Source organism: Clupea harengus, chromosome 25 (genome assembly GCF_900700415.2).
Source record: "Clupea harengus chromosome 25, Ch_v2.0.2, whole genome shotgun sequence".
Lineage (NCBI taxonomy): Eukaryota > Metazoa > Chordata > Actinopteri > Clupeiformes > Clupeidae > Clupea > Clupea harengus.
In genome coordinates, this window is record NC_045176.1 from 8,653,318 (window position 1) to 8,677,427 (window position 24,110).

The following is a 24,110-nucleotide window of genomic DNA, read 5'->3' on the forward strand; positions in this document are numbered from 1 at the left end:
GGCCACACAATACACAGACATTATCAAAACCTTTGCAATACATGATAAATGGTTTATTAGCTGTATAACCGCCCCCATGAAACCCAATCTGACCCAACCAAGGAAAGTACACTGCATTTCAACAGGATTTATTTTGTCTTGTGGCAAGCATTGGCAAATGTATCAAATGTTGGTGGTCCAACAGGAGCTAATGCTCTACCTATGGCTTTCTGATCAGACCACTGACTGATTCACAACTCGTGCAGCAGAGAGTTGTTTCAGCTTTCTTTGCCGTATAAAATATTTCTAAATGCTTGTTCTAGTAGTACTCAGGTAGGGGGAGTTGGTTTGCAGTGTAATAAATCATCTGAGCTCTGTGTTTGCGTTTCCCTTTTTGGTTCAAAGCAATTACAGGTTTTATTTCAGGGAACACCGGCTGAGAGATCTGCAATGATAGCCTGGTTGAAACCGCAGTTGAAAGAGGTCTTTTAGCCTTGATCATGACTTATTGGCACAACTGTGATTAATTACTTACTGCTAATAAAAAATATATTTGTATAACAATAAAATTGTACTAGTCCCCTATATGAGGAGTCATGAATTACACAGAGCAGAATAAGACACACCTCTGATGCTATTACATAAAAAAAACAATACAAAACCTAACGGCAGCTGTGACACATTCACCTGGCGTGTAATGTAGGAGGGTATTTTTAATATCATGATATCAGGTATATAATTGGGAGCTGTTTGTGTGAGGAAGCACCACATACAATCCCTTAATTGCTTCCTTGTTGAACCAGGCTTGACAAATATTGACAGTAATTAAAGGTACTTTTTTCAATACAGCTCAGCAATCCATATGACTAGATGCACATTCCGGCCATGACAGGTGCCATACCACAAAACAATCCTACAGAACTGCAGCTCTGGTCTTTAATTGTCAGTATTCATTGTCCTACACCTTGTGGTTGGTTGTGATAAAGTACAGCAACAGACCCATTTATCATTCCCACAACTATGTTGTGTGACTATGTTAGTCTTGGACTGGCGTTACTGATAAATGGATACAGTTCTCAGTACCAGTATTCTGAGAGCTCTTCCAATCAGAAATGACCGAATGGCCAGGGATTGTATACAGGATTTTGTTCTACACCTCTCAGTGCATTGGCACAAGACATTTGTATCTGTACTGGCCTTTTGCAAGTGACGTTAGTTAAGGGGTCTTTTGTGTGAAGTCCCCTAACCGCCAGCACATCTTGGCCCATGTCTCACTGATCACTCACAGGAAAGGTCAGGACACCATGACATGGGCCCAGTGTTCCTATTCAATGAGATCAGATGCTTGCAAATTCTCCGGTCTTCAATTTTTCAGCCTGAATGAATAGCCTCTGGTCAGATTTGGACCGTAAAGGGCCAAACTGCATGATTGATATTCACACTTTCAGAAGTAATGCTTTACTTATTACATTATCTGAAATAGAAGGCATTAATGAGAATAAATGCAATACAATTACACCCAATGATGCAATTTTGCAGATGCACTCCATACATAAAAGCCTAGTGATGGCCCATTTTCATATCCTAATGTTTGAATGAAAGTGGGTTCCAGGGCTTTGCGGACGTTGTCTCACCCATCTTGGGACACATGGTAATGTGATATCCTAAGCAAACATCATCACTAGGCAGTATAAAAACAACTTCAGAGACAATAGAAAGCCAGCAGATGACTAAAGCCCCCACTAAGGTAAGACTGGTAAGGTAAGAGAAATGTATTGGAATCAAATTCAAGAAAAGGTTATTTTCAGAAACCAAAATGATCAGTCTTCAAAAGAATTTGCTTTCACCATCATGAAATTAATTCATTTTACATATAAGCAGCTAAAACATTTGAGCCTGGCTAGTTTTCCTGTTTACACCTTTGCAACAGTGCTGTGAGAATGTGTTTCAATTATAAGATGATCATTATATTTGCTTTTTGTTTTAATAAGGCATTTTCAACTGTTTTCCTCTGCAAAGATGTCTATCTACAGGGTACATTCCAAGCACGCACCCAAGTCCTATGAGGAAGTGATGGCTGAAGAGGATATAGCCAAGATGAGGGCAAGCGTGTTTGAAGTAAGTCCTTCCATGAGCTCCGACACACCCATCCCAGGGAGTTTGAGAGGGTCACGAGCAGTTCTTTGGGACCCCCATGTGCTGACCCAGTTCCTCTCCCCTGCTGCTGTAGTGGGCTGAGCAGGGTAACGTGGTGGCGTTGGAGAAACATCTAGCATATCTGACCATCACGGACCACACTGGAGCTTGTCCACTGCACTACGCTACATCGAGAGGACATCTTCAGACCATACAACTGATCGCACAAGTAGCAGGAGTAAAAGGTAGGTCCAACCGGGCTGTGGGCAGAAGACATTTAATCATGTAACTGCTGTGTGTAAGTGTGAGATGGAAAAACAATCATTTGAAAAGAAAGGCAGAAAACATACGTATGGCAAACCACTAACAGCATGGGGGGGCGGGGGGGGGTATTTCCACATTTTGTCTGCCTAGGTCTGACCTCCCCCAAATGTCATTGCGTAATTTGCACTCATAGCGACTAATGGCACTATGTGAGTGGTACTGAATGTGCCGATTCCCTGCAGAGCTGAATGCCGCTGACCAGGATGGCAATACTCCAATGCACTGGGCTGTGCAGAGGGACCAGAGGGAGAGCTGCTCTGCGCTCCTCACCCTTGGGGCTGATCCGAACGTCTTGAACACGGGCATTCAGTCTCCACTCCACTTGGCTGTTAGTCTGGGCCACAACACCTTGGTGGAGGTAGGATCATGCAGCACATCCTGAAAGACCCACTCTTTGAACTTGCCATTAGCTCTGAGGTAGGACTATAAGGGGAAGTAGGGGGATGTGTGGCAGTTGTGGCAGTTATCGCATGAGTGGGCCATTCTTGACAGAGGGATGGAATTGTATAAAGTGCCAGTACAGATACAGCGTGAAGCCAGAGTTGCTAAACCTTGGGAGGGGAGATGTCTTTAAATAACCAATGTACAGATATGTATTTCACAGTTTCTATATGGGAAATCATAGATTGATATCAAGAATAACAGTGGAACATTGTTCACTGAGCTGAAAGATTCGATATCTGGAACAGGAACTCCTCTCTCACAGCCAGACTGATGTTGACATAGAGGGAGAGCTTGGAAATACCCCTGTAATGATCGCTTGTGCAACAGACAACCACCAAGCTCTTCATGCATTGGTAAGTGAAATTAAATGAATGTATGAATGAATGAATACAAATAATAATAAAAAATAAATACAGATTTGGCTTTGCGACTCTTGTCTTTGTACTCTTGTTTTTCTAGTTCAAACGTGGGGCAAAGTTCTGTAGCAAAAACAAGTTGGGACACTTTCCAATTCATGCCGCTGCTTTTGCAGGGGCAAAAGAATCCATGCAGGTTATTCTTCAAAGGGGTCTGTAAAATCTATTGTTTCTATTGGGCCATTCAACATAAGTGCAACCTTATTAAGCTGTACTGCAAAGTGTTTATTAATCACATGTGTTCTGTCCTTAAGGAGAGGAGATGGGTCATTCCATTGAGGCACATATTAATTATGTGGACAAATTCTGCAACAGCCCCCTTCATCTGGCGGTTCGGGGAGGAAGCCTTGAAGTCATTCAGCTCTGCATGGCATATGGCGCCAAAATAAACAGACAGCAAGTACGACTTTTCAAAATGCCCATAACCTTGGAACAATGTAAGGGGGGTTGCTAGAGCTCTGTCATGAATCTAAAATATTTCACATTAAAAATGGTGAAAGAATATATCCTTCTTAATTTCAACTTTTTGGTCACTTGTCACTTTTTGGTAACATTGTCTTTATGTGATAGTACTACTATATGATATGAACCTATATGAAAGTATGTGCTACCAATATATCTGATCTGTTTTTTTTTTTTTTTTTCTGTTCCAAGTGTGATAAATCAACCGCTCTCCACTCAGCTTGTACCCAAGGGGCCACTGAGGCAGTTAAGGTCATGCTCTCAGCATGTGGGAGCATCAGTGATGTCCTCAAAATCACAGATGGATCTAGCCAAACCCCTCTGCACAAGTATAACCAGTATTTTACTCACTCACTGCACACTGTATGTGTATCATGAAAACTGATATTTTCCTGTTTGATAACATACTGTATGCTTGTGTTGCAGGGCAGCCATTTTTGATCATCATGAACTGGCAGAATATCTCATCTCAAAGGTGAGTGTAAGCACCACTGCTGTCCTCTGACTGTATGCCTGCTTGGTAACAAATTCCTGTATATATCTATATGGTGTGCTGTTGTATACAACAGGGTGCTGACATTGACTGCACTGACTACAAGGGACATTCTCCATTACTTCTGGCCACAAGCTGCGGTGCCTGGAAAACTGTTAACCTACTGCTCTCAAAAGGTACCTTCTACACCAGAACCACAACATACATTTCAACAACACCACAAGTATAACAAACTATTTGTCATGGATATCTTATCTGTTTAGTAGTTGTTCAATAATACCCCTTACAACCTTCTTTCAGGGTGCAATTTTACACTCAAAGATCCAAATGGATGCAACTTCCTGCACCTCACCATATTGCAGCCAAGAGGCCTCCGGAACCTTCCAGCTGAATTTTTACAGGTGACACAGGAACCAGCTTTTACTTGTCCATTTACCAGACGTTCTACCTCTCTGGAGCAGGTTGCCAACTTCCTTGCCTTGGCTTGGTCTATAACACCGATGTGTTACTGCCCCCTGCTGCTGTAGACCTGAGATGTACCGTGACCTCTTCAGACCAGCAGATGAAGTAGTTGCAGGTCCATTGTATGAGCTCACACGATTAGGCAGAGGAAGAGCAGCACTGTCACTGAACCTTCTGAATCTAAAGCATTCATGGAGGTTAATAACAACAACAGAAACAACAATATTTCAGACAATAGTTCAAATTTGAATTTTTCCTTAACATAAAACAGAAACAAACTGCTGAAATGAAACATATTATTATTAAACACATGTCTTATTCAGGGTGTTGGAGTTGGACATAGAGTATTGTTGTGTTATTTATCGTGCTGTGATAGACAGTATACGATAGTATGTCCCGGAGTCTCAGCTTGGTTTGGTAACATCATTTAAGTTAAAATCACAAATAAACAGACTGGTAAAGTGATGGGGATGGATTTGTTGTTCCTCTATCAGTGAATCTCCTAAACTCAGGACATAAGGGGGTGGTGGAGGGGGGGGGGAGGCTGTGTTGCATGTACTGAATGTACTTGTGTCTGCACTTGTTGTATTTTTATGTTACAGCTGTTATGTCCAAGACAAACTTCCCTAGGGGACACATGAAGTAATGTTGAATCTCCTCTTGATACGCTTCTTTGGCCCTCTGACAGCATGAGAGAGTGCGAGAGCTCCTTCGTGAAGAGGACGGTGATGGTTGTACTCCGCTCCACTATGCCTGCAAGCTGGGAGTCCCTGACTCAGTGAGGAGCATGCTGGGGCTGGAGGTGTCCCCTAACCAGAAGACCAAACAGAAGAAGTCTGCTCTGCATTTTGCTGCTGAGTAAGTTTTCACTGCATCTACAAACGCATCACTTATTCTCAATTCTGTATTTTAAATAACGTCTGTGATGGCCATTTCCTCGTCCCTATGCTGGCCAGCATGGTCACATGGATCATATTCTGGGTAAACTTTACAGATCTTTAATGGGCGGCCATTGCAATGGGTTGGGATAATGTACAAAATCTCTGTTTCATTTGCTTCTCTTGACAATTAAAAACAATGTATAGCCTAGCAAATCCAGTGGCATTGGTAGAAATCGATGTGTTTTCCTGTAGGTATGGGAGGATAAATACCTGCTACAGGCTACTGGAGACGTTGACGGACACCAGGCTGCTGAATGAAGGCGATGAGGGGGGCATGACCCCTCTCCACTTGGCATCTAGGAATGGCCATGTCCGAGTGGTAGAGCTTCTGCTCTGTAGAGGAGCTCTGTGTCAGAGGCAAGAATCCCACCTCACAGCAACAACACCCCACCTCACAAAAAAACCTGAGAACAAACCCAGAATAACCTTCAGATTATAGCCCAGCATATCACTAAAGCATCAGGGGGCCGCCATTATAGCAGAACCACACAGCATCATCGAAACTAACCTCAGCACAACACACAAGCTCCAGACCCTCCTAGGAATACCAGCATGCTGCGATATTCCACAACAGCACTGCTTTATCACATAACAATAACACCAACACAACCACAAAAGCATTGTGTAGCTGGTCAGTTTCTGTTTTGGATCCTCAAGGACTGTGGGGAACTGAGTGGCTCCTCTGAGTTGAGTCATCCTTCTCTGTGTCTTTCAGCGATTATAAGGGATGGTCGTGCTTGCACCATGCGGCGGCCGAAGGCTACACTCAGACGATGGACACTCTCCTGGGATCACACGTCAAACTGCTGGACAAAACAGATGACGATGGTGTAATGGGTGTTTGCATATTTTCCCCCTTTAAGTTAAATGACCAACTAACGACATTGCATATTTATCCGTCTACACAGTCATTTAAGTAAGCATGGAGAAGGTTTTAGATGAGAGCTTAATGAAGATCAAAACCAAAGGGTCATATTTCAAAAGACTGTCTTGAAAAATGATGAACCACTGTAGCTTCTTCCATCTGCTGCCACAGAACACAGCCCTGCACCTGGCAGCCCGTGAGGGCCATGCAGCAGCAGTCGGACTGCTCCTGAGAAGGGGAGCGCAGATGCTGCTCAACAAGAGCGAGGCCTCCTTTCTGCACGAAGCCATACAGAACAACAGGAGAGAGGCCACTGAAGTAGTGATTGAGAGCGACAGGCAAGACCAGAGTTTGATTCACTAGAACAAACACTAATGTCAGAGTGTCTGAATGCTGTGATAATGTGTCCGTTTTATCTGAAAGTGTGTGTGTGTGTGTGTGTGTGTGTGTGTGTGTGTGTGTGTGTGTGTGTGTGTGTGTGTGTGTGTCTGTGTGTCTGTGTGTACGTGTGGTGGGGGTTTATGAAGACAAACAAGGGGCCAGTTGCTGCTCTTCTGTAACACATTGGTGACTAAGATGTTTCAGACAACTTAACAGAAGACCAGGTTTGAAGGGTTGTCATGACAGAGATGTGAATGTTGCAGATGTGCCGAGGCCCTCACCACATTCAACCCCCGCTCAGCCAAGCGGTGCGCTGTACAGGACATGATTGAATTGCTTCCTGACACCTTCAAGGTTATTACAAATTCACCTCATTTAAAAATACCAATCTTTCATTTAACTAATTTAAGACATCCAAGTTGTGCATTGTCATTGTTTGTATGTATGTACGTATGTGTGTGTGTGTGTGTGTTTCTGTAAACCCCTACAGCATCTTCTTGACACATGCATAAAGGAATCAGAAGAGGACCCTGGCAGCAGAAACTACTGGGTTAGTCTAGGGTTGGGTTCAGTTCCTAAAGATATTTTCTTCGAGTTAGAAAATAAGAGGTGCTTATAAAAACATTTTGCTGCAAACAGATCGAGTATAATTTCCAGTGGCTTCAAACTCCCCTTCGATTTGTGAAGCAGGCAAGAATGGACAAAGGCATAGGCTTTAAGCCCCTTCCAGCTCTGAATGTAAGTATTGAAGAAGCTTTTCCTGGAATACACTTCTTATTTAAGATGCATTTTCACCAAAGCATTACATGAAATCATTTCTCTTTTTGGTTGAAGACTATGGTGCATAACAACCGTGTTGATCTACTGACTCATCCTGTCTGCAGTCAGTATTTAGAGATGAAATGGTGAGCACATTTTCCGTAAAACATTAAGATACCAACATTACCTGAGTGCTTCAATGAGTTTTTTGTGCAGCAAATTATTACAGTTATCTCTAAATATGTACCTGTTTGGTTCACTGGGATCATTACACAGGAAAGCCTACGGGGTCAAAGTGCATCTACTGAACATGGCTGTATATCTCCTGGGTCTTATCCCACTGACCTATCTCATTTTGAATCTGAGACCCGTTCTCAAAATGGATGTTAACAACTCTTCTATTACTGAGGTCACCATGGTTACCACGTCATTACACCAGGTAAGGCACTAAAGACAGACTAATTGAAGAGCTCTATGTAACAACACATGTATATGTGATCAATGGGGCATTTTTTTTTTTATTCAAACCAAATCGTAACAGAGTATAACATTCATTTCTGCAGCAATGCAATATCATAAACCTGTGTCTATTCCTGACTCTGGCGATGAATCTGCACTGTATGGGGAAAGAAATTGTGCAGATGTATCAACAGGTACTACATTTTCTCCCTGATAACAATGCCCACTACTGTAGCCTAAATGACTGTCTCAAATTTGCTTGACTGGGCTTAACTTTGTTTAACAAACCAAATCTGTCCTTTGAAATATTGCAACCCATGCACGTGCCATCTTGTGAAAATGTATTGTTTACTTGAACCTCTCTAAGAAACAAGGTTATCTACGAGACGTGACCAACGTAATGGACTGGCTCTCAGCCATCACGTCTGTGGTATTTGTGGTGGCTTTACTGCTGGACTTGAAGAGTGACTGGCACTGGCAGATAGGGGCGCTGGCAGTGCTCTCCGGCTGGATAAACCTCCTGCTCTACCTACAGCGGTGAGTTCTCCAGACAGGCCAATACAACACAGCCTCACATACCTGAAAAAAAAAGATGTTGGTTGCACTAAGTGAATATTTCTGTGGTTAATTCCCAGTGAAGGCTGATAGTGTTGTTGAAGTACTGTCAATACCTCTATCCTCACAGCTTTCGACGGTTTGGGATTTACGTGGTTATGTTCAGAGAGATTTCAAAGACCCTTATGAGCATCATCTCCATCTACATTTATTTGATACTTGCTTTTGCCTTGTCCTTCCACGCCCTGATGATTAACCAGGTACCTAATGTTCCAGCAAAAGTTTAGAAATGCTGAAGTGTATTTTAATGTGTGATCATCAAACCGTGTGGGTTGACGTTCTCTCGCTTTGTCTACAGAAAAACTTTGGCGATCTGCCAGTCTTGACACTAGTGCAGACTTTCGTCATGATGGTGGGAGAGATCAACTACCAAGACAACTTCCTGAAACCTTATTTACAGGGAAACCTTCCCTTCCCCATCCTCACGTTTATAATATTTATTGCATTTGTCCTACTGGCACCAATTCTGCTTGTGAACCTTTTGGTGAGTTAGTCTTCGTATCAATACACTTAAAAAAAAAAAAGGCCTTCCGACAAGATTGTGATTTCTGAGATTTCTATCCATTGGTTGGTCGCCATGATCTTGATGTAGTAAAATTGTTTAATTTGCAGATTGGTCTGGCTGTTGGTGATATAGCCAAAGTCCAGAAAAACGCTACTCTCAAGCAAATTGCAATGCAAGTGTGTAGATCTTTCTTTTACAATCAACTAAAACGTATTCTTTAGACAAGCTACTGCGGTAAACATAGGCCTTGAGTGATATCGTGGTGTGCTCTGACTTCGCAGATTGAACTGCACACTAACCTGGAAGAGAAGCTTCCGTACTGGTTCATGAAGTGGGTGGACCAGGCTACGGTCCGAGTGTACCCCAACAGATGTTTTGAGAAGGCATGTGATGTATTCAATCTAATTAACCCATTTAACCTTACAGCTGAACACACTGAATTCAGTTCTGCTTCACAGTCCAACTCTTGATACACTAGTGTGCTCCAGCAATTTATAGAAACAAATATTTTGACTTAAACGGAAAGACTTGACTGAAAATAAATATACTGTGTTCTTTCCCTACGTTGCGACAAGTGAAAACGAACGCCGATTAGCATCCTGTATCCAACATGCTCTCTTCAAACAGACAAGGAGCTTCATCTTCTCCCTCCTTGGGGAAGAACCACAGGAAGGGAGGACCCGGCTCGGCCAGACCTCCCGTCAATCAACTCCTCCGGAGCAGGAACTGGCCAAACAGAAGCACAGGTACTATTTCATACCTTACCCTTCTGTTTAAGCACAACACTGACTCACTCCACTGTACATTTGAAGAAGCCATGTAAGTAAAGAGGCGCCGTTATTTCCTGCAGAATTAAAGAGATATCCAGCCTCGTGGAGAAGCAGCATAACCTCCTGAAGCTGATCATGCAAAAGATGGAGATCGTCTCGGAGTCAGAGTATACGGACGGGCCCAAGGGCTTCCATTCCCACATGCACAGCCTTTGCTCGAGGTCAGATAAGTGGGCCCCTGTCCTCAGAGCAGCGATGGCCAAGAGGGTATAGGGGTGCCAGAACAGTGTAAATGAAATAGTGGAAGTATCAAAGGGGTATGGGAGGAATATTGACGTGAAGTACTGCGCATAATCTCTCATATGCTTTTGTTCTCCCCAATGTTTTCAATTACTGTGTGTGACGATAGGCAACTACTACACAATTAAGGAGATGTATTCTGTCAAAGGTGAAAATATTTATTAATCACTCTTTAAATATAGCATAAAACAGTGTAAAACTTGACTACTGTAATAAAGGTTATACAACATAAGATAAAGAAAAATAGTCAGGCCACAAGTTTTATTTGTGCAACAAACTTAAGTGAAGTTACACTGCCTTAACTATGTGTAGTGCCATTTCTGTACTTCCAACGGTTTATGTTTGAGTACCTCCAATCAAACTACAGTAAATCAAAAGGATATGTGAAAGGAGTCTTTCCAAGACCCTGATGAAGAATATAGCAAGCTAGCCACGAGAGGTGAGGTCCACCTGGCATCTAGGAACGGCGATGTCCGAGTGGTAGAGCTCCGTAGGGGAGCTCTGTGTCAGAGGCAAAAATCCCAACTCACTGCAACAACAGCCCCACCTCACAAAAAAACCTTGGAACAAACCCAGAATAACCCTCAGATTAAAGCCCAGTGTATCACTAAAGCATCAGGGGGCCGCCATCAGAGCAGAACTACACAGCATCATCGAAACTAACCTCAGCACAACACACAAGCTCCAGACCCTCCTAGGAAAACCAGCATGCTGCGATATTCCACAACAGCACTGCTTGGTTGTGCACTGGTAGTCGTGCTTGCACCATGCAGCGGCAGAAGGCTACACTCAAACAATGGAAACTCTCCTGGGATCACACGTCAAACTGCTGGACAAAACAGATGATGATGGTGTAATGGGATTTTGCATATTTCCTCCTTCAATTTAAATTACCAACTAACGACATTGCATATTTATCCGTCTACTCAGTCATTCAAATAAGCATGGAGAATGTTTTAGATGAGAGCTTAATGAAGATCAAAACCAAAGGATCATATTTCAAAAGGCTGTCTGAACATTGAAAAATGATGAACCACTGTAGCTTCTTCCATCTGCTGCCACAGAACACAGCCCTGCACCTGGCAGCCCGTGAGGGCCATGCAGCAGCAGTCGGACTGCTCCTGAGAAGCGGAGCGCAGATGCTGCTCAACAAGAGCGACGCCTCCTTTCTGCACGAAGCCATACACAACAACAGGAGGGAAGCCACTGAAGCAGTGATTGAGAGCGACAGGCAATACCAGAGTTTGATTCACTAGAACAAACACTAATGGCAGAGTGTCTGAATGCTGTGATAATGTGTCAGTTTTATCTGAAAGTTTGTGTATGTGTGTGTGTGTGTGTGTGTGTGTGTGTGTGTGTGTGTGTGTGTGTGTACATGTGGCGGGGGTGTATGAAGACAAACAAGGGCCAGTTGCTGCTCTTCTGTAACACATTGGTGACTAAGATGTTTCAGACAACTAAACAGAAGACGACCAGGTTTGAAGGGTTGTCATGACAGAGATGTGAATGTTGCAGATGTGCCGAAGCGCTCAACACATTCTGTGCAGCAAATGATCTCCAAAATATTACAATTATCTCTAAATATGTACCTGTTTGGTTCTCTGTTATGGGATCATTACACGGGAAAACCTAGGGTGTCAAAGTGAATCTACTGAGCATGTACTGTTTATATGCTGGGTCTCATCCCACTGACCAATCTCATTTTGAATCTGAGACCCGTTCTCAAAATGGCTGTTAAGAACTCTTCTACCACTGAGGTCACTATTGCTACCACTTCATTAGACAAGGTAAGGCACTAAAGATAGACTGATTGAAGAGTTCTATGTAACAACACATGTATACTGTATGTGAACAATGGAGCATTTTTTTGTAAATTCAAACTAAATATTAACAGAGTATAACATTCATTTCTGCAGCAATGCAATATCATAAACCTGTGTCTATTCCTGACTCTGCGATGAATCTGTACTCAATGGGGAAAGAAATTGTGCAGATGTATCACCAGTACTACATCTTCTCCCTGATAACAATGCCCACTACTGTAGCCTAAATTACTGTCTCAAATTAGCTTGACTGGGCTTAACTTTGTTTGACAAACCAAATCGGTCCTTGGACCAGTCCATTGTAATATTGCAACCCATGCACAGGCCATCTTGAAATGTGAAAATTGAAATGTATTGTTCACTTGAACCTCTGTAAGAAAAAAGGTTATCTACGAGACGTGACCAACATAATGGACTGGCTCTCAGCCATCACGTCTGTGGTATTTGTGGAGGCTTAACTGCTGGATTTGAAGAGTGAATGGCACTGGCAGATGGGGGCACTCACTGGAAAAAGCCATACAGAACAAGGTGAAGCAGGTTAGAGACTGGGGTGGATTCAAAGAGGATAGTAATGATGGTGATGAATTAGAGGTGGAAGGACAGCACCCAGTAATAGTGTTTACTAAAAGAAACAGAAAGGGGAACTAAAGAAATTAGGAGGGTAAAGGACAGGCTGAAAAAGATAGAAAGCTTCCTGATGCAAAAAGATAGAGAGGAAAACGAGAGAGAAAGGCAGGAGAGAAAAGGAATACAGGCCCCAGTACAGGAATTAGGGATTATGATGCCATTGATCACTAAACAGCAGCATTCTCATTATCAACCATGGGGTCATTCAGGTGTGGCAGGATTGATCTCGCGTCTCTCCATGGGGTCATTCAGGTGTGGTAGGGTTGATCTCGCGTCTCCCCATTTTAGAGGGGGCGGGGCCATAGATAACGACTCTGGAAAGTCAGATGGAGGGCAGACACCTGGCCCTAGGAGTATTAAAGCAGTGACTCATCGTGCTACCCTGCATAGAAAAGCAGAGGACAGCTTGGGCAAACACGAGACAGAGAAAACTGATCCAAACACAGCTGGACAGTGCTAAGACCAGTGGTGAGCACACCAGCACAGCCCCCAGATTTGGGCTGAAGGAGACTTTAATATAGGGATGAATTAAGTCAGTAAGTTCATATGGTGTTTAAACTTAAATGCCGATTTTGATATAAAATGAATTGAAAAGGAATTGTGCCAATGTTAACACCAGCATGTATGTGTTTCATGGCAGTACAGTCATATACACTCACCGGCCACTTCATTAGGTACACCGGTTCAACTGCTTGTTAAAGTAAATATCTAATCAGCCAATCACTTGGCAGAAACTCAATGCATTTAGGCGTGTGAACATGGAGGATCTTAAATTCAAACCAAACATCAGAATGGGGAAGAAAGGTGATTTAAGTGACTTTGAACGTGGCCTGGTTTACCTGTGCCTGACAGTCTGAGTATTTCAGAAACTGCTGATCTACTGGGATTTTCACGCATCACCATCTCTAGGGTTACAGGGCGCTGGGCTGGGCGAAAATGCCTTGTTGATGCCAGAGGTCAGAGAAGAATGGCCAGACTGGTTCAAGATGATAGAAAAAGGCAGCAGTAACTGAAATAACCACTCGTTACAACCAAGGTATGCAGAAGAGCATCTCTGAACGCACAACACATTGAACCTTGAAGCAGATGGGCTACAGCAGCAGAAGACGACATCGGGTGGCCCTCCTGTCAGCTACAAACAGGAAACTGAGGCTACAATTCACACAGGCTCACCAAAATTGGACAATAGAAAAATTTTGCCTGGTCTGATGAGTCTCAATTTCTGTTGTGACATTCAGGTGGTAGGGTCAGAATTTGGCATAAACAACATGAAAGCATGGATCCATCCTGCCTTCAATCAACGGTTCAGGCAGCTGCTGGTGGTGTAATGGTGTGGGGGATATTTTCTTGGCACACTTTGGGCCCCTTTAGTACCAATTGAGCATCGTTTAAATGCCACAGCCTATCTGAGTAATGTTGCTGACCATGTCCATTCCTTTATGACCACATTGTACCCATCTTCTGATGGCTTCTTCCAGCAGGATAATGTGCCATGTCACAAAGCTCAAATCATCTCAAACTGGTTTCTTGAACATGACAATGAGTTCACTGTACTCCAGTGGCCTCCACAATCACCAGATCTCAATCCAATAGAGCACCTTTGAGATGTGGTGGAACAGGAGATTCGCATTATGGATGTGCAGCCGACAAATCTGCAGCAACTGCGTGATGCTCTCATGTCAATATGGAAAAATATGGAAAATCTCTGAGGAATGTTTCCAGCGCCTTGTTGAATCTATGCCACAAATAATTAACAGTTCTGAAGGCAAAAGAAGGTCCAACCTGCTACTAGCAAGGTGTACCTAATGAAGTGGCCGGTGAGTGTAATTTAGTGTACATCTCAAAAAACCCATTTAAACCATACTATCTGTTTAATGTCAATAGCCTACCATAAATCATAGGGTCTTACCGCTTATCTAATTATTATGCTATTATGCTGTAGTTTAAGGTGCAGCTCAGGATCATGGTGTTTTTAATGGACTTTTTTTGTCCACAGAATGAAAACGGCACATAGGCTACATAGCTTACCCTTTTTGTGAATTATTTTAATTTGTAAAACTACAAGCCATCCTAGCTGTTCCTGTTTCAAAGCAGCGTCGGACGGAAATAGAAAACAACAAACGGAAATACTGAAGTGTCATGGCGACGCCCATTGATTCGTCAGGAATATCGCAGATAGGCAGCTACAAGCAAAGGGTTGGTGTCTACACTACTAAGCTGTTACTCTAGTTACAAAAACGTATTGAACAGTATTGAATAGACCAAAGAAAGACCCAGACGGCACAGTCAGGTAAATATATAGGCTGTTCAAACCATTACATGTTTATTACCTCTTTGCTTTGTCCTTAGCCGTAAGGCATTTGGCGGCATATTGGTGTGCCGTCTTATGTCAACACATTACCGATTGCGAGTCGGCTAACTAGCGGTAGCTCAGCTAGCTGCATACAGAAAAGCTAGGCTGTGATAACTGATGTTAATGTTTAGTGTCTCTTTTCGACAGCCAGGGAAGCTAGGTGTGATGATTGATTAAACTTCTCATTTGAAATGTCTCGTGTTGATCGAAGCGCGGATGTATCATTAAATTGCATTAACTACAGATTACGTTTCGCGAGCAAAAATGCTAAGGTTAAGTGGGTCGGGGGTGCAGATTTCCTGCTAGCTTGAAGCTAGCTGGTTTGTATTGTCATTTAACTACTGTAGTGTTTACTTCCACTTCTGTGTTGCACCAGGCAGCACTATTTACACGTAGGGACAGTTCGTAGATACATCCAAGACACTCGCTTTGTTGTTGTTTACAAATGTTACCGTTAACGTTCCTTCTGTTTTGGTAGCTATCTTTATTCGCTAGCTATGGTATCCATAGCTTAGATACTTATCTCCCAAATGGCTGTGTATTTTTCTCAAGAGAAAGATAAGAATAGCTATGCAAAGGGCCGTCAAATTTTTCTGCCATATGAACTGTCATCATTGCGTATTCTAGTAATTATCAAAAGTAGCCCAATTATCATCCAGGTCAAAGCCATGGCTGTAATCTAGAACCATGAGCATCTATAGAATGGAGCAAGACACTCGGTTTTGAAATCACTTGCTGCTAAATGCCTAACCTCAAAGTCCGATTATCCAAAAGTTATGTGTCGTTCTGTTGTCAGCGTATGTGTTCTTTTTTCTGTCAATATTTGAACAAATAGCACACTGCTGTGTTTTTCATATTTCTTCAAATTGTTTCTCAAAAGGCGTTTCAATTTTGCAGGCTCTCTGAAATTTAAATTTTAGATTTTCTCAGCAACATGGTGGAATACTACCAGATTTTAGGTGTGCAAAGGAATTCATCTCCAGAGGACATTAAAAAATCGTAAGTACATTGTGAATATTTAGTTTTTAATACGTTGCAGGATTGAACAGTAGTACATAATGTTTGCATTCTGTGTTCTGTGTAGATACAGAAAACTTGCTCTCAAATGGCACCCTGATAAAAACCCTGACAACAAAGACGAGGCGGAGCGAAGGTTCAAAGAGATTTCAGAGGCCTATGAAGTCCTTTCAGACAGTAAGTTATAGAAGCTTCCGGAGTATGGACATATAGATGTGCGCTGAAGGGTGTGTTTGCCTCTGTGTAATACTTTACTGCCATTTTATGTATTTATTGGGGGCCTGGTTCATTTGCAATGCTGTGCATATCAAGCCATTAGGGGAAAAAACGATACAAGGTATATTACTGGAACATTCTGGAAGGGCCCTGCGGTTCAATACACACATGTTACAGGTGATACAGTGCGATTTTCAAAACTTGCTTACTGCGCTGTTGACTACACGCACTTTGTGCATTCAGATCCACAGAACACTTCTGGAGCCTGTTAGAATCGCCCTGGAGCGTTCTGTATGCAAATAGGAGGTCGAGGGGAAACTAAAAACAAAATGATCTCCGAACTTGACAATGCAACGTATGCCTCACAAGCAGTCTTGCTTAATTGTTTTCGTCAGGGTAATAAAAAAAAAAAAACCTTTTTCTGTTCTAAGAATAATATACGCTGTAAACCCAGATGAGACAGACCAGATGTTTATAAGCCTCTGTTTACCAGAACAAGTGGAAACCACAAAAGAGACACGAGATTGGAATTATGGGCTTCATACTTCATATCTCTATTGCTGCACATATATGTTGAAGGATGACAAAATAATATCAGTTACAACTTTTCACAGTTTCACCTTTTGAGAGACGATTAACTCCCTAGGTGGATTGGCAGTTATTCAGTCATATGTATGGGAACTCCCTTCAAGTTTCAGATTTAGTTTGACAACCATACATGTGGAACCAGTAATACGTGTAAACGTAAAGACGTGTAAATACGTGTCTTACCAATGAATGTTAATTTTATTCTGGTTTAGTTCTTTTGATTGGTGTGAGGGAGGAGCATGATTATAAAGCCATTAACAACTTTATAGTCATAGGCTGGCATGTGGCTGTATTAGGTCTTGCTCCAGAATTCCTTTTTAATGTGTTTCCCATAATGTTCCCCTTATGTTTACTTTGTGTAGTAATTAATACCGTCTTTGACCGTAGTTTACTAACAGCCTTGTTTTTTTTATAGCCAACAAACGAAAAACGTATGACCGTTATGGAAAAGAGGGCTTAACAGTCGGCGGTGGTGGTGGTGGTGGAGGTAATTATCGCATTCATTTGTATTTTTAACAACTCATTATATGTTATAACCTACCCTTTGCTTCTTTTCTGTTTGATTGTGTCTTTCAAAATAAACAGTATCTGTGTGGTTTACACTGGCTGACTTTCTGTGTTCACTGTGAGCAGGTGGGCATTACTCCAATGGCGACCACTTCAGTGGGGGCTTTACATTCCGCAATCCAGAAGATGTCTTCAGAGAATTCTTTGGGGGACGTGATCCATTTGCTGATTTCTTCGGTGAGTGGTACATGAAGTGAGACCATATAAGCCAGGCGTGTCAAACATCCGGATCCGGCCCACCAGGGGGTCTAGCTCGGCCCGCCGGATGACTTTTGCTAAGTGTGAAAATTACAGAAAGACAAAAATAAAGAAATACCTTAAAATAGGGTTTATCATCCAAAAACCTTCACCTATTTAAACATAGAGAAATATTGTCGTTATGTAAGCGTTATTAATTATGCTATGGTTTTACTGGTCTGGCCCACTTGAGATCAAAGCGGGCAGTATGTGGCCCCTTAAATAAAATGAGTTTGACACCCCTGACATAAGCCATGTGAGAGAGTGTGAGAATGGCGTCTGATTTTTCTCTGTGCCGTGGCAGGTGGAGACCCCTTTGGCGAAGAATTCTTTGCCGACGACTTCTTCGGTGGTGGCCGACGGCACCATCGGGGCGTGAGCCGGAGCCGAACGGCAGGACCCTTCTTCGGGGGATTCGGGGGGTTCCCACCATTTGGCGCAGGGTTTTCAGCATTTGAACCAAGTGAGGATGCATGACTGGGCTGTTATTGTAGTTGTGGATTAGGGGATTTCAGTCATGGAATTACCCATCCACAGATAATGATGGCTGTTTGAGGTAGCTCTGGTAGCTCTGTCATTTAACATAATTATTCTGCAAATACAAGTATATATCCCCAGGAAGAATCCAGTTTTACCAGACTATTGGGAACATGTACACGTTTGTGGTACTCTCCGCTATGTTATGCTACCTTCCTGAATAGTTACTATTAGTATTATGACATTACAGTATCAAGTAGTAATTGTAAATACACTCTGCACAATTGAAGATGTTTTCACTCATTTATAAGCAATTCCTTTTTAATCATTTGAAGGAATTTTAATTCATAAACAATATTGAACTCTGGGTTTATCAGTGCATGAGTATGGTTATGCAGGGCAACAAGGTAGCTGATGTATGCTAATAGAGTTAGCATACTAAGATTTGCTTAAAGTTAGATAAATGCCTAATGCTTTCAGTGCTGTCTACAGGAGTCTAAGCAGACAGTGCAGCCTTCTGTTGTAAAATTGTGCTTGTGTGCAGTCGGTCAGCTCTGTGGTGTTGCCTGTGTTTGCCGACATTTTTTGTAAGCGCCATATCTTTTTAAGCACATTCTTGCTCCACGTGAGACGCTGTCTTCACTAGTTGTTTTACAAATATGTTTCCGACAGGACAGTCAGTTGCTTACACAGGATTGCTTTTGGAACTAGCGTGCTAACTGACTCTTTTCGGCAGTGACACAGTGATGCGTTTTTTTTTGTACCATAAAACGTGACGTGCCTGGCTGCCTGGCATTGTGCTGATATGTTTCCCCTCCTTGTCTGTAGGTGTAGGCTTTTCTCCATTTGGGGCCATTGGACACATGGGACATATGGGACACATGGGGCATATGGGACATATGGGACAAATGGGACAAATGGGACACATGGGACACATGGGTGGAGGCTTCACCTCCTTCTCCTCTTCCTCTTTCGGGGGAGGAGGGGGTGGCGGCGGCGGCGGCGGAGGGATGGGCAGCTTCCGCTCTGTGTCCAGCTCCACCAAATTCATCAACGGCAGGAAAATCACAACAAAAAGGTATCCCTTCATTACTTCCTCTGTAGTGCCCTCTTTTCCAGTTGCTGCATGCTGAAATGCATGGCTTTGAGCAGAATGCAGGCCTCAGGCATATCCAAGGCACTGTGGAGTCTTGACCCTCTTGAAGTCTGCATTTTTTGTGTACTCACACTCTGCCACCTAACATGTATTTAGCTAGGAGGTGATGTGTATGGCTCGTAATGACTAGCATTACTCAGTGTTTCTCTCTCTCTCTCTCTCTCTCTCTTTCGCTCTCATTCTCTCTCTCTCCTGCCCTCCCCCTCTCTCCTGCCCAGAATTATAGAGAATGGAGAGGAGCGAGTGGAAGTGGAAGAGGACGGACACTTAAAATCTTTAACCATTAATGGTAAGGAACAGCTCCTGCGATTGGATAATAAGTAAGACCACGGGAGGTCTTCTGCGTAGACTTGAACTCTGTGTCCATAGAAGCATTGTACTGATATGTGTACATCTGAGTTCTAATTCCATGTTAGTCTCTTTAGATGAAAGACCTCATTTTTCTTTTATAATTTCTGTTTAATGTATTTATTTGGACCGCTGTCAGTGGTTTTAGCACAGGGTGTAGTCAGTGCATTTACCTTAATTTGGGGACCATGATATTGTATGACTTGAGTTGTCTGTTTGGATTTCCCTATTGTCTGTTTGCACTTGGCTGTACCACAGTTTTTTTTTCATGGGTCCAAACATCCTGGGGTAGTGTGGGTAGTGACTTATGGCAAGCATTACATCATGCATTTAACTAGAAAAAGCATGACTACATCGAGTGTTGAAAACCGTGCTGAATTGGATGAACGTAACTCTATGTTAGTCTTTTGAAACTTGTCTTACCCTTTTATTTAAACTTATTTTATGTAAATGCTGGCAGTCATTAAAATGTAACAATATGCAATTTTTAGTCAAATGTTTTTTCTTTTTCTTTTTCATGTACGCATGTATGCCAACAAATGTTAATAGTCTTAATGTTATTATGACGTAACCATTCTGAAATCAAAAGTGATGATATTCGTGATCTATGAATATAGGGACTTTTGTGTACTTTGTAAGACAATTTGGGATCAATAAATGAGTTTCATCCTTTTATGGGGATGTGGGAGCTTTGGCTACTGTGTGATGTCCATGTCGAGTTTTAACCTAATCCACTGACACCCACAACTGCTTTCGTGTGTGCATGCTTCAACCAGTCCTTTGAAGGACCTTTTACTGGTTACGGTTTGTGTCAATGTTGTGTTTCAACTAGTTCATGTAGTGGAGAGGAGAGTATGGTGGACGTGCTGTTCAATAATGTGAACACTTGTAGTACATCTGTTCATACAGGAGAAGGGAAAAAAAAGAGTTACTTTATTTAATAGAGAAAATAGTGGAAAGAAAGTTCCACATAAAATTCCTACTTTTAAATTGTGACTCTCGGGCGTATCTTTTTTTTTTTTTTTTTTACTAAGACACATTCCCCAGTAATAGTATTTGTTAAGACTGGTTTTTTGGCTATTTTGTTTTTTGTCAAAAGACGTCAAAAAGTGAAGATTAGCACATGCATGGCCTCTTACTAACAAGCGATGTGTGTTTTTTATTGTGCTTTGAAAGTGCAAATGTCTGGATCTTTCAAGGTACAGTATAACATTTTTACTAAATTTTCAATTTTGCTCGTGACTTAGTTTTATTGATGAAACGATCCATCCTGCATGGTTTGTGGACAATCCTACAGTATTGATGTCAAATAAACTGATGTATATAATGGATATTATATACATAGTTCATGTTGCCTGTGACCGATTACAATACAAGTATCACCTTATTGTACAGTGTATGGGTATAAACCTCTCAATCTTGACCCCTTCCCTGTCCCTGACGTGCTACACCTTCTCCCATAGATAAAGCTCCGGGGTTGGCCCTGGAGGAGGGACATGGGCGCAAGGAGGAAGCACACCCTGGCTCCTCCTCATCCTCGCACAGCTCCAAGAGTTCTTCAGCCGAGCGGCCCACTCCCAAGACTGAGCACCAGCACCAGCACCAGCACGGTCCAGCTCCAGCTCGGGGTGAGTGCCATTTTATACAGCATACCCACTCAGGACCACATTTTGGTTTCAGTACGCGTGGGGTTAACCGGGGTGTATTCTTTTGCCAGCAGGACGAGTGGATATGAAAAGGAAGAAGCAAGCAGAGCAGGAGGGAGGAAAGAAGCACAAGGCAGTATGACCCGTCAGTCACTGATGCGTGTGGTAGTAGAACCAATGGCAGAATGCAGGTGAACTCTCCGGTGCAGCTCATCGCGATGCACACCACCTGATGTTTAACACGTTTATTATGTGCACTTTCTTCAGTCAGGTAACTGCAAGATCTCAACCTGTGGCCTACGTAACACTAAGGGGGTTTTTACTAAGATGCAGGAAATATGTCTTAAATATGACTATGTATGAAGATCATTGCTCCTACTGACTTGCAGTACAGATTGACTATTGTAATTGATCGCTTTAGATTTTCAGTTTTCAGAGGGGGGGAGAATATAAACCTCTCGCGACTAGCTTGCTATATTCTTCATCAGGGTCTTGGGAAAGACTCCTTTCACATATCCCTTTGATTTACTGTAGTTTGATTGGAGGTACTCAAACATAAACCATTGGAAGTTCCATAAATGGCACTTCGCATAGTTAAAGCAGTGTTACTTCACTTAGGTCCCGTGGTGTGTTGCACAAATAAAACTTGTGGTATGACTATTTTTTCCTTTATCTTATGTTGTATAACCTTTATTACAGAAGTCAAGTTTTACACTGTCTTATGTTCTATTTAAAGAGTTATTAATAAATATTTTCACCTTTGACAGAATGCATCTCCTTAGTTGTGTAGTAGTTGCCTATTGTCACACACAGTAATTAAAAACATTGGACACATCAATATTCCTCCCATACCCCTTCGATACTTCCATCTTTTGCACGATCAGCTTCAGGAGGTTATGCTGCTTCTCCACGAGGCTGGATATCTCTTTCATTCTGCAGGAAATAACGGCACCTCTTTACTTACATGGCTTCTTCAAATGTACAGTGGAGTGAGTCAGTGTTGTACTTAAACAGAAGGGTAAGGTATGAAATGGTACCTTCGCTTCTGTTTGGCCAGTTCCTGACCTAGAGGAGTTGATTGACGGGAGGTCTGGCCAATCCGGGTCCTGAAGATGAAGCTCCTTGTCTGTTTGAAAAGAGCATGTTGGATACAGGATGCTAATCTGCTTTAAACACAGTTTTTTTTATTTCCCAGTCAAGTCTCAGTTTAATGTCTCTAATTCTACTTGTTTTTTTCTCTGCCTTTTTCCACTGCTGTCCCTTATTTTATGATCTTGAACTTTAAGTCAATAACCTAGGGTCATATGTCCCGTGCAGAGGCCATGGAGTCATGTTTCTTGAATGTTCTTTCAGACCGTTTTTTTACACAATTTTTTCGCCATCTCTGCTCGCATTAGATACTGTCCAACAACTGCCTCCAATGCTGTTTTTTCTGTTTGTGACAGAGCCACCTCACAGACTGCAGTGGCTAACCTTGAACTATTTTCCTAGCTGTCTCACCCCAACCAGGTGGCCTTGAGCCAAACATGTGTACAATGCCCCTGTGTCTCTAGGTTCTCGTTGTCAGTGAAATGCACACACTTTTTCACACCCACTTGCACACACACAGATTTCTCTTCTCCCCCTTCCTCTCTTTCATGCGCACACACCTCAAATCCCTAGATCTTACTCACACGAGGTGTCAGAAATTGCAACATTGATCGGAAAAGACCACTTGTATGTGACTACTACACTGCACACAGCCCAGCCTTTTAATGTATGTCCAACGCTTTAGTTGAATTCAAAAATCTATCAACACCTTAATTAACCACCTGTATTTGCCATCCACCGTGTGATGTGTGTAATTCAAATTTTGAATTGTGTCTATTTTGATTACTTCAAAAATCAGTCCTTCATTAAAACACAATACGTTATCAGCTAAAGAGCAATCACCAAGTTCACTTTTCTAGGGCTATCACAATTTGAATTACCCCCAATGCACAACAAGGCCTTTTTACAGCTATCACTACTAAATCACAATTTGAATGACCCCTAACGCACAACAAGGCCTTTTCAACGTTACAGAGTCAAAACAACTCTCAAGTTTGTCAGGTCAACACATCAGCCTCCCCTATTGCCATGTACTAATGGTTCTTATTTTGGAGGACTTCTGTTAGGCAACTGTCCTCCCTAACACACAGCCGGACCGGCAAAACAGCCAGCTAAAGCGCAATTTATGGTCGTCAATTTATGGTCGTAGCGCTATTAAATAGAGTAGAAACTACGCCGCAACAGAATAAGGGGCTTGTGTGCCCAGTGGGTAGAAGAACGCACCCACGTCTTTTTATTTCTGACAATTAAAAACCAAATGACCAATGAAAATTCAGGACATTATGCGTAAACAGAGTGACAGGTCAGACTCTTTATTATCGGCGTACTATTGGTTGTCACGTTCACATATGCACATTTTTTACTTCATTAAATCGTAGCCTTTTGCGGTTATGTAACCGCACATCACGATTGCGATTAGAATTATCGTGCAGCACAAATTAGCGGTAATTTCACATTTCCCATAAAATCCTCTTTTGTCAGGCATTTAATAATAATAATTGTCAGGTTTTAATGGTACACACGACACACTGGAACACACACGTGCATGTATGGAGGCGACACAGGACACGCACACACGCCTGAAGTTGCGGTGAAATCACTCTCTGCTTTTCTCCCATCCCGGATCGTCCCTCCTCCAGGACCCCCCAGGAGCA

The 24,110-nt window shown here is 42.4% G+C and overlaps 2 protein-coding genes across 3 annotated transcripts; both read left to right on the forward strand.

The window, feature by feature from the left end:
- The first annotated feature begins 1,625 nt into the window (after nucleotides 1–1,625).
- trpa1a (transient receptor potential cation channel, subfamily A, member 1a) lies at nucleotides 1,626–10,546 on the forward strand. The gene is made up of 27 exons (XM_031563330.1): nucleotides 1,626–2,097; nucleotides 2,210–2,360; nucleotides 2,622–2,797; nucleotides 3,129–3,236; nucleotides 3,343–3,451; nucleotides 3,554–3,699; nucleotides 3,954–4,090; nucleotides 4,188–4,236; nucleotides 4,331–4,430; nucleotides 4,555–4,655; nucleotides 5,405–5,574; nucleotides 5,850–6,014; nucleotides 6,373–6,487; nucleotides 6,694–6,860; nucleotides 7,167–7,257; nucleotides 7,394–7,453; nucleotides 7,543–7,641; nucleotides 7,738–7,808; nucleotides 7,939–8,101; nucleotides 8,226–8,315; nucleotides 8,489–8,658; nucleotides 8,807–8,936; nucleotides 9,035–9,220; nucleotides 9,349–9,417; nucleotides 9,523–9,624; nucleotides 9,869–9,987; nucleotides 10,092–10,546. The coding sequence occupies exons 1-27, from the start codon at nucleotides 1,999–2,001 to the stop codon at nucleotides 10,282–10,284; spliced, it is 3,336 nt and encodes a 1,111-aa protein (XP_031419190.1). The 5' UTR covers nucleotides 1,626–1,998; the 3' UTR covers nucleotides 10,285–10,546.
- Nucleotides 10,547–14,894: 4,348 nt separating this feature from the next.
- dnajb6a (DnaJ heat shock protein family (Hsp40) member B6a) lies at nucleotides 14,895–22,733 on the forward strand. Of its 2 annotated transcripts, none has more exons than XM_012827997.3 (10): nucleotides 14,895–15,051; nucleotides 16,012–16,113; nucleotides 16,199–16,308; nucleotides 17,351–17,422; nucleotides 17,569–17,679; nucleotides 18,044–18,202; nucleotides 19,045–19,294; nucleotides 19,591–19,661; nucleotides 21,184–21,348; nucleotides 21,438–22,733. In XM_012827997.3, the coding sequence occupies exons 2-10, from the start codon at nucleotides 16,049–16,051 to the stop codon at nucleotides 21,506–21,508; spliced, it is 1,074 nt and encodes a 357-aa protein (XP_012683451.2). In that variant the 5' UTR covers nucleotides 14,895–15,051; nucleotides 16,012–16,048; the 3' UTR covers nucleotides 21,509–22,733. The 2 variants fall into 2 exon arrangements, with proteins under 2 accessions (XP_012683451.2, XP_042559671.1); XM_042703737.1 differs by having other exon boundaries at nucleotides 21,441–22,733.
- Nucleotides 22,734–24,110: the final 1,377 nt, after the last annotated feature.

Excerpts from the sequence above, each read along its gene's own strand:
- trpa1a (XM_031563330.1), top strand. The coding sequence starts at position 1,999 with ATGTCTATCTACAGGGTACATTCCAAGCACGCACCCAAGTCCTATGAG. Across the intron at positions 7,258-7,393 it reads TGCTTCCTGACACCTTCAAG|CATCTTCTTGACACATGCAT; the intron begins GTTATTACAAAT and ends AAACCCCTACAG. Across the intron at positions 9,988-10,091 it reads CTGGCCAAACAGAAGCACAG|AATTAAAGAGATATCCAGCC; the intron begins GTACTATTTCAT and ends TATTTCCTGCAG.
- dnajb6a (XM_012827997.3), top strand. The coding sequence starts at position 16,049 with ATGGTGGAATACTACCAGATTTTAGGTGTGCAAAGGAATTCATCTCCA. Across the intron at positions 16,114-16,198 it reads CCAGAGGACATTAAAAAATC|ATACAGAAAACTTGCTCTCA; the intron begins GTAAGTACATTG and ends TGTTCTGTGTAG. Across the intron at positions 17,680-18,043 it reads TCCATTTGCTGATTTCTTCG|GTGGAGACCCCTTTGGCGAA; the intron begins GTGAGTGGTACA and ends GTGCCGTGGCAG.